The 12253-nt window shown below is 41.3% G+C and overlaps 4 protein-coding genes across 6 annotated transcripts in view; 3 read left to right on the top strand and 1 right to left on the bottom strand.

Annotated features, from left to right (window-relative positions):
• Window positions 1–147: 147 nt before the first annotated feature.
• RB195_003996 (uncharacterized protein) lies at window positions 148–4372 on the bottom strand (the record flags this gene model as incomplete). 2 transcript variants are annotated; one of them, XM_064201901.1, is made up of 10 exons in its annotated part: window positions 148–221; window positions 284–416; window positions 621–710; window positions 817–963; window positions 1019–1152; window positions 2064–2163; window positions 2214–2334; window positions 3965–4083; window positions 4141–4248; window positions 4328–4372. In XM_064201901.1, 10 exons carry the CDS (start codon window positions 4370–4372, stop codon window positions 148–150), a joined length of 1071 nt encoding a protein of 356 aa, XP_064057781.1. The 2 variants fall into 2 exon arrangements, with proteins under 2 accessions (XP_064057781.1, XP_064057782.1); XM_064201900.1 differs by having other exon boundaries at window positions 829–963.
• Window positions 4373–5322: 950 nt separating this feature from the next.
• RB195_003995 (uncharacterized protein) lies at window positions 5323–7788 on the top strand (the record flags this gene model as incomplete). The annotated part of the gene is made up of 10 exons (XM_013453220.2): window positions 5323–5364; window positions 5446–5553; window positions 5607–5725; window positions 6458–6578; window positions 6632–6731; window positions 6796–6926; window positions 6990–7124; window positions 7278–7367; window positions 7501–7633; window positions 7715–7788. 10 exons carry the CDS (start codon window positions 5323–5325, stop codon window positions 7786–7788), a joined length of 1053 nt encoding a protein of 350 aa, XP_013308674.2.
• A 2463-nt stretch (window positions 7789–10251) lies between these two features.
• On the top strand, window positions 10252–10611 carry RB195_003994 (uncharacterized protein; the record flags this gene model as incomplete). The annotated part of the gene is made up of 1 exon (XM_064201899.1): window positions 10252–10611. One exon carries the CDS (start codon window positions 10252–10254, stop codon window positions 10609–10611), a length of 360 nt encoding a protein of 119 aa, XP_064057780.1.
• Window positions 10612–10917: 306 nt separating this feature from the next.
• RB195_003993 (uncharacterized protein) overlaps window positions 10918–12253 on the top strand; it is a gene marked incomplete at both ends in the record, with an annotated part of 43088 nt that continues 41752 nt past the window's right edge. Inside the window, 3 exons of one of the 2 annotated variants that reach the window (XM_064201898.1) lie at window positions 10918–11021; window positions 11196–11311; window positions 11459–11587. In XM_064201898.1, the coding sequence (XP_064057779.1) occupies window positions 10918–11021; window positions 11196–11311; window positions 11459–11587 (349 nt within the window). Of the gene's footprint in view, window positions 11022–11195; window positions 11312–11458; window positions 11588–12253 lie in introns of those variants that run through there. The other variant, XM_064201897.1, reaches the window with a different exon arrangement.

Here is a 12253-nt window from a genome sequence, read left to right as displayed (position 1 = left end):
GTTGAGCTAATCTTTTGAAATAGTACAAACTGTTAACTGTTGATATTTCTATGTACAGTATTCTTTTCGATATATGTTGTGTTTTACGTATGACTTTGTTCTGACAGTGAAAGAACAAAAGATTTCTTTCTCTGTGCTAAATTTTATTTATAGTTTAAGTATATTCTCTTTGAAAACTGCTGTGGAAGCAAATGGATATGTTTTCTGGGCAATTTTCGATCCTGGAAAATGATGACTACGGAGGCGTACGTTCCTTTTTAGATTTCAAAAGAGCGAAACGCACTTCGACTTGGCTTATGATTCTTCATCTCATCTTCAGACGCTGAGAGCGCTGTATCTACACCATCACAAGGTTCGATCTCCCATTCGTATCGATCAAGAAATGAGCCACGAACACGTTTTAAGCCGGCTGAGCACTGGAACTTCTTTTTTTTAAATATTTACTTTTCAAAGTGATTAGCGTTCACTGTTGCTCGGATATGGAACCATAACACTACACAACTTTCTTTTGTTAGAGTTAAAATAATAGTTTCTTTTGTAGGAAAAATATAGAAGTATCTGTTGTTAGCCTTCCGAGATGACACCTTATTACCATAAATAAGAAATTATTTCATACAAACCTCACTGAACAGTCCATAGTAGTCCGGTCGATCCTCATATTTTAATGTTTTCAAATATTGGTAAATTTTATGAAATTCCTCTGGGCATGTCTGGAAATGACTACGGATTTCCGTATTCAAAAGAAAGGAAAGAAGTTGGAAATATAGAGATGGAACGCCAGAAGATCCGTAAACACAGAGGTAAGCTACCATCGACCTTTTCACGTACTCGTATCAGTCCCTTCGGTGGACATTCTTCTTTTAGTATGCATATAACCTTCTCGTCTGAGAGACCACCCCATGGTAAATCGATGTATAGGTCAATAAGCATATAAAACCATGACCATAAGTCGTCAACACGACCCTAAAAATATAGGTTAGTGTTTCTTTTTCTTGTTATCACATTGATAACAGCTGACCTGTTCTTTTCCGTGATGAGTATTCACACTACAATATCTTGGGGTACCACGGAACAATTGCTCACCGTCACGAGGTTTACGTATTGCTAATTTACCAGTGGCCTCATCTTTTGCTACAAATGAACGTGCCATCCCTAGAAAGGAATAATTATTGGAACAATCGCGTAGTCCGGTCAAAACGAAATGAATCACGAGTATAGTTGCGGTGTATTTGCGTACGCGCCGGCGCGGTGGGGGCAGCAGTTGGGGCCGTCGCGAATTTCAGCTATGGGTTGTGCCAGCAAGGATATCACCAGGCTCCTAGCCGCTATGCTCCACCGAAGTGCATCGAGAGAAGCTGCGTACGCAATTGCGTGCGTGCTTCAAGTCGTTTTGACCCTACTATGTACATATATGTCTAGTTCGGATCAAAACGGCCAGAACTCAGTGCAGTTGCATAGGCGGCAGCAGTCGAAGTGGCGCGGTCGTCAACTGGCGGTTGCGATCGAGATAGGACTTTCGCGAACTAAAGCGATGTGCAGTGCTAACGATCTCCTGGACCTTCTGGACACAAATCGCTACGCTCCACTGCGCCGCATTTAGCGCAGCCGCCCTAGTAATTGCTCCGAGCTTCAGGTCATTCTGACCCGACTACAGCCTCTATTGCCGGGTCTGCTCATCTAATCTAACATCTAACATGTTAATTATCAAGCACAGTTATAGTCGTAGTACGAAGCAGAGTGAAAGATGCGGTTTTTTTAAAAGACGGTTTCAATCGCGACGCGCACGCGCCGCATTCAAGTGCGAGCAGTCGAAGACCAATAATGTCTTCTCATCAGATTGCTCAAGTGAAACCAACGAAAAGGCTGTTAGGGGACCCGAACATGCGCAGACAAGCACGTTCTAATGTATCTCGTAGAAACTGAAGATGTTCGCACAACATTTTTTATGACGATTAGGGAAAGATGAGCTGCCTTTAAGATAAATTTTAAAACTTAGTTTTTAATTTCATCACTTTTGTTTTCTCCAAAGCTCAGCTGTGAACAAGAAATTCGCAAGATCATACCAAAATCGATCAGATACATTATTCTTTTTTCTCGTCCAACTGTGCCGATCAGAAAATTTCCCGGTTTAATATCGCGATGAACGTAGCCAATCTCGTGTACCTATAGAAATGTGAGTTTCATCAAAGAGGTACTGTATATGATTTACTGACCTGTTTTATAGCGTAAAGTGTGCTAACTGCTACTCTTAATATCGTTGATTCTGAAAGTTGTTTTCCAGCCTTCCGTTTTAGCATCATTAGGTCTTTGCCAAGGAGAGACATCACCATGAAACTAAAAAAGTTGACGTTATGGAGAAATTGGATGAGTTAGAGATTTTGAGCTGGTACGCTTCTGAACGTTAGAAATAGCATTATCCAGCTCTGAGTGTCAACTGATGTGAGAGGTAGAACTTCGTTGAACTTCCACCTCATCCAGGAAAGAAGAAAGAAGAGCTTTCGATGTATTTCTATCATAGAAAGAAAGTACCAATCAAATTAGTTGAATAATAAGAGTATTTTACAAGTTTTCGTTATAGTTTGCCTTCCTAAGCGGCAAGAACAGGAATTGGGATAAGGATTTTTCAATTTTGGTGAACAAAGTGTGATGAGTTGAGAGACACTTCTGCTAATTATCTGGATTACATTTGTCGGTTTGTCGGACGTTGGATGGGGACTTTGGACCTTGCGTTCAATCGCGTAACAGGTTGCATTGTAGGAGGCAACTGTGAAGGCTGTTTTTCACGCAAATTCTGGATTGCACGGCTGGAACTGAGCGCGATCATACTCTTAATCACTAAACTCCCTCATTTGTTTATTCGTAGAAAGATCTTAGCAAAATTTTCGTGGTATTTTGCTTTTAAAATATTAGGCTCTCTTCAGCGTCAGCGTTTGCAAACCCTGGATACAAAACCCAACGGATCACCTTGAACCCGATCCCTCTACAGTAAAGTACAGTAACCGGTCATAAAAATTCCTTTGCCAGTGCTCGTTGACTAGCATTGCCCTCTGTCAAGGTCTCGCCACTCCCTCCCTTCCACTAACCACATTATTCTCATTGGGGGGGGGGGGGCGGTTGTTTTTACTTGGTACCAAAATACTTCAGTATCAGCAACCACACAACACTGACTGGACGTATAAGCATCATTGTCTGGTCGCCGGCGATGAGTGTTCGGTTGCCTCAGGGCAGAGGAAAGAGGAGTGGAGTGCCAAGCAGAGGAGGTTGCATCAAGATGTGCAGCGATCGCTCGGGTAAAGAAAAAAAAAAACAACTCTCAGTGAAAAAACTCTCTAGATACAAATCACACTACTACTTTGAGTCCGACAATACGCATCTGCCCTCTCCCAGCACACAGGGCTTTGCTGTTGGGTCCCACCTCGATCTGAACCGCCCCCGCTACCGCGCCGCTTCGAGTACAACGTACAAGTAGTTGGAACAGTACAATAATAAAAAGAACCAGTATAAACTGAAAATTCATCTAATATATCTATCTAGTCACCTCTATTTATCTATCTACTAATATTATATTACTATTTATTATTTATTATTTATTATTTCGTCTATTATTATTCATCTATCTCTATTTATTTCTCTAACGGCACAGATTAGTTGTTCAGGCCACATGTATGTAGTCGTTTTAAAACAACTTGAAACACGGTGCGGTTGCGTAAGCGGTTGCGCTCGAAGGCGGTTGCGGAGGCGGTTCAGATCGATTTGGGACCATCTCGAACTGCAGTGATGGAGTGACTAGCAAGAGTCTCATCACCACTATCGCAACTGCCCACACTCCAACGCACCGCTTCGAGCGCAGCCGCATACGCAACTGCACCGGGTTTCATGTTGTTCTGAGTCTACTGTATCTGTCCGTGGTGTGTGTAGTAGCGGAATGTATCTGAAAGCTATATCTGAAACTGAAATTTCTTACCTATACTTTTTTCTCTTTCCAAAATCGTATAATCTAATTGTATCCTTCATCGGTTGTAGTTTTTGTAGAATAAACACCTCTAATTTTATTACACCACCTTCAATTTCATCATCTTCCACCTTTAAAAGCTTCTTACGTGAATGAAGTTAAACAAAAAGGTTTTTCTCTATGGGAACCTTCATTGCGGCGAGAAATTTCTTGCGATTTTTATCTTCCACTTTATACACAGCTCCCATTCCACCCTCGCCCAATTTTCCAACTATTCGCCATCGTGCATTAACAACCTTGGAGAAAAAAAAATTTAGCATTTACTGAAATCAACTATATTTTTACTTATTTTGATGTTACACGGGGCAAACTTACCTTTCCCTTTGAAAATCCCCTTATTTCATCTTTCGAACCGGACATTGCGATACATCAACTGATTTTAAGACTGTCTACTAATAGAAATGAACATCACTCAACTTTTTTCTATGTTTCCTGCAAAAAGTACGATAATGATATGAGAGATTTCCGTGGCTCATTTAGTTTAATCGTCAGTTCAAAAGCAGTTTTGATCGAGTTTTACAGGAATGTATAAATTGTAGGTCCTATTTGGATCTCTTGGAGTTTACTTAAGTCAAAATAAATAATCAAAAGATCTCAAGAAAGGTGGAAGAATTTCTTAGCACAGGGAGAGGAATGAGGTGCGACAGAATAAAAACCTCAAATTTGTAGTTTAAAGGCAGCACTCCACGAATCTGGTGTGGTACGAGTTCTAGGCGGGTGGTGCCTATACGGGGTCGTAGATTGTGGGACCAGATTCGTGAGGTGGTGCCTTTAAAGGTCACGAATCCCCACGAATCTGAGGTGGTACGTATTTAAGGTGGGATATTCGTATACGGGATTGTAGATTATGGACAGGAGGGTGATTTCGTCAATTTCTTTCTAGTTGCCGTAGAAAACGACCCGGAAGATGCGGCGTGCGCACACGGCTGGCGCGCTCCAATCAAACTCGTTGTAGAAAATAGCGCGCCGGAACGCTAGAAGCGCTATCTTCCGGGCCTTTTTTTACGCAAATTAGGAAGAAATGGATGAAATCACCCTTCTGCCCATCATCTACGACACCGTATAGGCATTGCCCTCCTAAAATCCGTACCACCTCAGATTCGTGGGGTGATGCTTTTAATCAATTACGAACAGGAGCCACGGTAATCAGTATACGTAGACGTCTTCCCCAGAATGTGATTGGCCAAGTATAAGCAAGGATTGGGAGAATATCTATTTTATCACAAAACCATACATAAACTAAGAAGAATTGATGGGTGAGGTTCATTTGCTACTATTCGACTGCTACCATCGGCTAGCTTTCCTCCACGATGGCTGTTAAAGAGGATCTTAGAACTCTTCCGCCAGGAAAGGTTTGTTGTGTTGTGTGAAGATGTGTTTTTAGGGACTTTTTGAGAAAAAAAAACAAATAATACAAAATATTTGCTTTCTAGATTGTGGGAAAACGATGGCGTGTAGTTCAGAAACTTGGCGAAGGTGGAATGGGAGCTGTGTATAAGGTTGAGGATAAGAATCGAAAAAATTTCTTCGCAGCGATGAAAGTAAGTCCTCCTTACGCTGTTTAGTGGTACCATATGAAAACAAATCATTTCAGGTGGAAGACGATTCCTATGAAGGTGGCGTATTGAAATTGGAAGTGTTCATCCTTAAACAATTACAAAAAATGCCCCACACTATCAAATTGTACGATTCTGGGAAACGTGATAAGTATTGGTTAGTGTGATTTATTGATTGATTGATTCTGTTGAGGGTAAAGTCGAAATGAACGTAACTGTACGTCACCTTCACCGCGGATAAGGCGAACGCTGGTCAATGTGAATTTATTTCTGATGTACATTTGGCTATGGGCGGGTTGGTCGTAGCGATCGTCCACCCACACTCCACATCTGCGAGCGACGGAGCCACCATCGCCGTGCTCGTCTTCGCGAATTCACCTTCTGGATGCGCGTCAGCACATCAAACGGATACATCTCGACTGAGTTTGATGAATAAATGCGATAGGGGTGGGTGCGCCTACCTCCTTCAGTTTCGGACCCGGAAGATGCGGCGCCGCATAAGGCTGGCGCGCTCCAATCGAACTCTCTGTAGAAAATAGTGCGCCAGAACGCCTGAAGCCGCATTTTACCGTTTTTTACGGCAATTAGGAAGAAATGGACGGAATCACTCTCCTCTCCATAATCTACTATCCCTTATAAGAATACTCCACCTGAAAACCGTACCACCTCAGATTCGTGGAATGATACCTTTAACTTTTTGACGGTTTTGGAGAAAGGACCCACTCCACTTTTGAAGGATTGGCGTATGGATCTCCTTCTTCTCACTTTGGGACGGTTGGCGATGCGATTCTCATCACTTTGGTTGCACCACATGAGCTGGTCCACCTTCACCTAAGGAGGATCCGGCTCCTCTCTAACGCACCTATGCTCTGATGCTTGAATTTTTCAGCTTCATGGTAATATCACTATGCGGCAAGGATTTGTTACGACTTAAACAAGAGGCCGGAAAGCCATTTTCAGAATCAACAACACTTCGGCTTGCGATAAGCACCCTCTACGCCATAAAACAAGTACGTTGTAGCGAAATTGACGAAGTAGAGAATAGTAAGGGGCAGAGCTATAGGTACATGAAATTGGTTACGTTCATCGCGATGTGAAACCGGGGAACTTTATGATTGGGCGAATCGGACGGGACAGGAGAATGGTGTACCTGATCGATTATGGTAATTGAACGTTTTCCATTGTAGAAATAACATAAACTATAAAATTGTGATCCTTATTGTCCAGGGATGGCAAGATCTTTCGTTGCTTCGGACAGTAATGGTAAGTTGGCGATACGAAAACCACGTGATGGCGATCAATTGTTTCGCGGGACTCCACGGTACTGTAGCCTTAACACTCACTACAGAAAGGAGCAGGTTAGCAGCGGATTCTTCTTGGGACCACTTCCAGCCGTTATTATCCTTTATCCGATATTTTAGGGCCGAGTCGATGATCTTTGGTCATGGTTTTACATGCTAATTGAACTTCATATCGGACTACCTTGGAATCGTCTTGGTGATGAGAAAGAAATTTTAGAAATGAAAGAAAAAAGTTCGGCCAAAGACGTGATACGTGTAAATATTTTCGATACTTTCTTTAAGGGGGTTTTGTGTATTTACGGACAGTACCGTAATCCAGTTAAGCACATAGAAGCGAATAATTTCTGCGAAAAAATTGAAATATTCCTCCGATTCGAATCGATGCAGTCATTTAAATTGCGATTCCAGACATGTCCGGAGGAATTCTTTAAAATTTATGATTATCTGCAAACACTAAAATATGAGGATCGACCGGATTATTACGGACTATTTAGTGAGGTGTGTAGATCGTTTTTTTTAATACCAAAATTACAATAATTGCTATTCAATATTTAACAAGGAGCGCATGAGTTTTTTTTTTCTAGTTTTTTTTTTCTGGAATATCATAGCCGAAGTGAACCACTGATTTTAGTGCGCTGCCGGCTTGAAACGAGTTTTCGGTTCATTTCTGGATCGTTATGAATGGGAAGTCGAGCAGGCGGATGATGTATCTACAGCGTTATCAATATCAGAGCGAGATGCAAAATCATTAAAGCCATCTGGCAGTACGTTTTCTACAAAAAAAAAATGGAAACACGTCAAAAAGGAGAACATATTTTTCTTCAAATCCTAATTTTTTTTTTCAGGAGGAAAACGCGCACATAAGGCATATCCATTTACAACGAGGGGAGTTTTCGTTGAGAACAAACTTGCGTTGTAATAAACATTTCGCTCAATAAATAAACAATTGTATTGTTTGAATTGGCTGAAAGAAAAAACTGAAAAAAAACTGCTTAAATGAAATAAGTTTACACTTATTGATAGAGTGCCGGTTAGAATGCCCTTTTTTTGAAGAAAAAAGCCTATGACTCTTATATTTTTTCCAAACAAAATTTCAGCCCCTGGGATTCGGGATAATCTCATTCCTCAGCTATGGAAACTTCATATGATGTTATAAAAACGAGTCGAGAAAAGAAGATACCGTAACTTATTTGAGGACAATTATTCGGAAAAAAAAACCGAAAATCTAGCTTTTAACGTGGGGAATGGCCTCCAGTTTGCAATTTTCTGTTTTTGATGCTGTGTAGTTTCGAAAATCTAGTGATTTTTTTTTAGCGAGATATATGCTCGCCTCCTAAGAAGAGAATCGAGAGCAACTGTCCTTGGACTCTACTCGACTATAGGGAATATCGTGCAGACAATCGCTTTGCAGCATTATCTTTACAACCAAAGAACAATAGTCATTAAAGGGCTCCGCGTTTTTGATAACCAAGTTTCGTCGAAAACGCTCTTGCAACCCGGACAAACGGCCCATGTTTCATATTTTCCTTCTGCTCACCCTCATTGGGCTGACTTTCGGAGATCAATGCCCGTCTGGCGGGGTTTTCAACGCTCAATTTAACAAGTAAGCGGATTTTTGCGGATTACACTACGTTCTTAAAACTGTTCTTTCTTTTTGAAGATCCTGACTTTTTTTTTAAATTGAGCACTCATGTCTCAATAAAAGTAATACGAAATAGTACGAGAAGATGTTTGTGAACAGTTTAAATCCAGAAAGGAGCGGTTACACAGTGATGTGTAGGTTGTTCTAAAGAAGTGAAGAATTCATTGGAGTATTTGGAATCATAATTGCATGACTCGTTAAAAAATGACTCGCTTTAAGACGAATTCGAGGAACAAGTTACAAATATTAACGATAGTAAATAATAGTAGTAAATAATAATGCTAATAGTGCCATTGTGCATACATTTTCAAAAAAGAAAAAAAAGATGAAGTATGATGAGCATATGACTTTGAATATCCGTTAAACGCTTTACACCGAGACTACATAGCGTTTGTTTCCCTACGTAATGTATAGGTTATTCTAAAGACTATATATATTACTTATATTACAACTACTAAAACAAGCATCTTCAAACATCAACTAAAATATTTATGTATGAAAATTTCAAAATTATTACTTCAGATCTGTATAATTTAACATTTCTAAATCTTCGTTGTTCGATCTGGGGTCTATTCGAATACACCTATCTTCTCGAGCGCTCTTTTTTTTTGAGGAGAGATTGAGAAAGCGAAGTAGAATTTCTTTTGAATCCTGAAATTTTTCAAATTTACCAAGAAATATGAAGGATTACAAGAGTGTGCATGATATGTTCATTTCTTCGTTTCTTTTACTCTATAGGGTTGTATTTAAGGAATAATATCTATAAGAATTCTCATTTATCAATCAAAATTCGGAATTTCTAGAAATTATTCGTTTAAACGCCATAGCGCTACTTGACTTTATTAAGTCATAGATATACAGCCACAACAACCTTACTACCAGAAATTTTTTGATATGATTATGTCTACGGATAATCGTGGGAAAAAAAAACCCTCTAGCTGACAGCGCTTCTGTGTACCTTCGTGTCAGGAGTAGATACGACACAACACGTGGGTACACAGATAGAAAAAGCGCTGTCTGCTAGAGGGTTTTTTTTTCACGATTATCCGTAGACATAATCATATTTCTGGTAGTAGGGTTGTTGTGGTTGTATATTTATGACTTAATAAAATCAAGTAGCGCTATGGCATTTAAACGAATAATTTCTGGAAATTCCGAATTTTGATTGATAAATCGGAATTCTTACAGATAATATTTCTTAAATACAACCCTATAGAGTAAAAGAAACGAAGAAATGAACATATCATGCACACTCTTGTAATCCTTTGTATTTCTTTGTAAATTTTAAAAATTTCAGGATTCGGAGATTCATCAACCCCGATGTCAAGTCCGATCATCCCCATTGGTGACCACTGGTTCACCAAGATTATCCTCACTCGCATATCTAGGACGCTGGATGAAGCTCATCCTCAAGAACAAGCTGGATTCGTCAGGGGTTCAGCTGCTTTGACCACATCCAGACCGTTTCGAGGGTTATAGAGGTTTGCCGGGAATACCGCGTGGCCTTGTTCTAACCTTCGTCGGCTATGAGAAAGCCTTCGACAGCGTAAAAACGAATGCAATACTGTCAGCGCTGGTCCGTCAAGGTGTGGACGCGTCGTATGTGAGGGCATTAGCCAATTGCTACGATCGATGCACGACTAGGATACAGCTTTTCCACCGCCCTCTCACCATACCCATTGGAAAGGGGGTACGACAAGGCGATAAAATATCGCCGAAGCTGTTCACGGCTGCATTGCAATGGATAATGAAATCTGGGAAGAATGGGGCATACGTGTTGATGGTAAACTTCTCTCGAACCTTCGTTTCGCGGACGACATCGTCCTCTTTTCAAGCAGTACCAACGAAGCAGAAACGATGCTCAACGAATTGAACAAAGCAGGGAAGAGAATAGAACTGCGAATAAACAGAAAGAAGAACCTCGGACGTCCTATGAACATGGAAAAATACTTGAAAGAAGAACTGAATAGAAGAAAGAGAGCAGCATGGGCAGCAGTCGCAACTGTCAGGGAAGCTACGGACCAACTGACGGACCAAGATCTTTGTGCCCGTCTGTTCGACTCGACAGTACTTCCAGCGCTGTTACGCAGCGGCGACTAGGGCAGACACCGCTGCCATGTCTAGGAAGCTACTTACTACCCACAGAGCCCTTGAGAGATGTCTTCTGGAGTTTAACCGGCGCACGCAACAACTACCCGGTCTTCGCAGCTCTGACTTAAGAGGAATGACCAAAGACCCATCTTCGCGACCCAGCGGAATATGTGTCGAAAGCAAAACAGATGGGCCGGTCACATTATGAGAAGAATCGATAGAGGGACTAAAAGAACGCTAGAGTAGATCCCAAGAGACGCTAAACACCCTCGAGGGAGACCGCCAACGAGATGGGGTGACGTGTTCGCTACACGGATGGACCACCTAAGAGCTCAGCTGGATACGGCTCAAGGACCTCGTCAACGTCACTCACGAAACTTGAGGATATCTCGGATGACGATGGCGAGGGAACGAAACGAGTGGAAGAGATGCTGGGGCCCGCGCCTCTAGTGAAGACGGGCCATCTAAGTATCTGAGTAATTAAGTAAGTACCCTCGTGTCATGATCCTTGAGTTCCTTTCGGATGCTTACTGAAGTTTTGCCAGAAATTTCTACGCTCAACTTCTTTGAAAACATATTTAAACATATTCCAGATGCTATACGTTCACATCGGAGCCAGCTGCATTTGCATTGGCGGAACAGAATTGTATAAATCAAGGCGGACATTTGGTGTCAATTTCGAACGCTTTTGAAAATGACGTCATTTCTGGTATTTTCAATCCGTTCTTTCCATTTTCTATTTGCTAGAATTAGGAAACTGTTTTTCATTAAAAATAACTTCAGTCTAAAATTTAGCTAGAAGTAGATCCTCAAGTGAAATTTTCGCGAAAATGCTTAGGTAACCTCTCGTTTTCAGACAACGCCAAAACAGCTCTGACTTCTACGACCGCGTCAGATTTTTGGATTGGCGCCAGCGACCTGGTGACCACAGGGAAATGGGCATGGACAGACGGCAGCAATTTTCAATACACAAATTGGGGCTCAGGTACGCATGGTATAGTATAGTATTGGAGTTAGGAACGAAGGCAAGTTGTCCTCATCTCGCCTCAAGCCGGCCTCACACAATATACCGAGCATAGGATTAAAGGCATCACCTCACGAATCTAAGGTGGTACGGATTCTAGGTGGAGTACTCGTATACGGCTTAGTAGATTATGTAGAGGGGAATGATTCTGTCCATTTCTTCCGAATCTCCCGGTAAAAAACGGCCTGAAAGATGCGGCGCGTGCACACTGCTGGCGCGCTCCAATCGAACTCGTTGTAGAAAATAGCGCGCCGGAACGCTCAAAGCCGAACCTTCCAGGCCGTTTTTTACGGCAATTAGGGAGAAATGAACGGAATCACCCTTCTCTCCATAATCTACGGCTCCGTATAAGTATAACCCACCTGAAACCCTCACCCCACATTCGTGGTGTGATGCCTTTAAACTGAAAATAAATGGTGCAATTTATTTTCTATTTCCTCCTAGGACTCATCGTATTATTGGAAAAGTGTTGAGAACATTTTAGCTACATTTTAACATTCTTAACATTTTGGCAGTCGCTCTACTGTAATTATAGAAAGGAAATCTTGCGAAGGCAAATTTTGTGAAATCATGTCCTTATTTTCCCAGCAAGTTCCGAGAAATTAGTTTTTTTCTACTACTTAGTCA

This window comes from Necator americanus, chromosome IV, assembly GCF_031761385.1.
Source record: "Necator americanus strain Aroian chromosome IV, whole genome shotgun sequence".
NCBI lineage: Eukaryota > Metazoa > Nematoda > Chromadorea > Rhabditida > Ancylostomatidae > Necator > Necator americanus.
The sequence above is the reverse complement of the archived record's forward strand: the minus strand, read 5'-3'. Positions and strand labels throughout refer to the sequence as shown.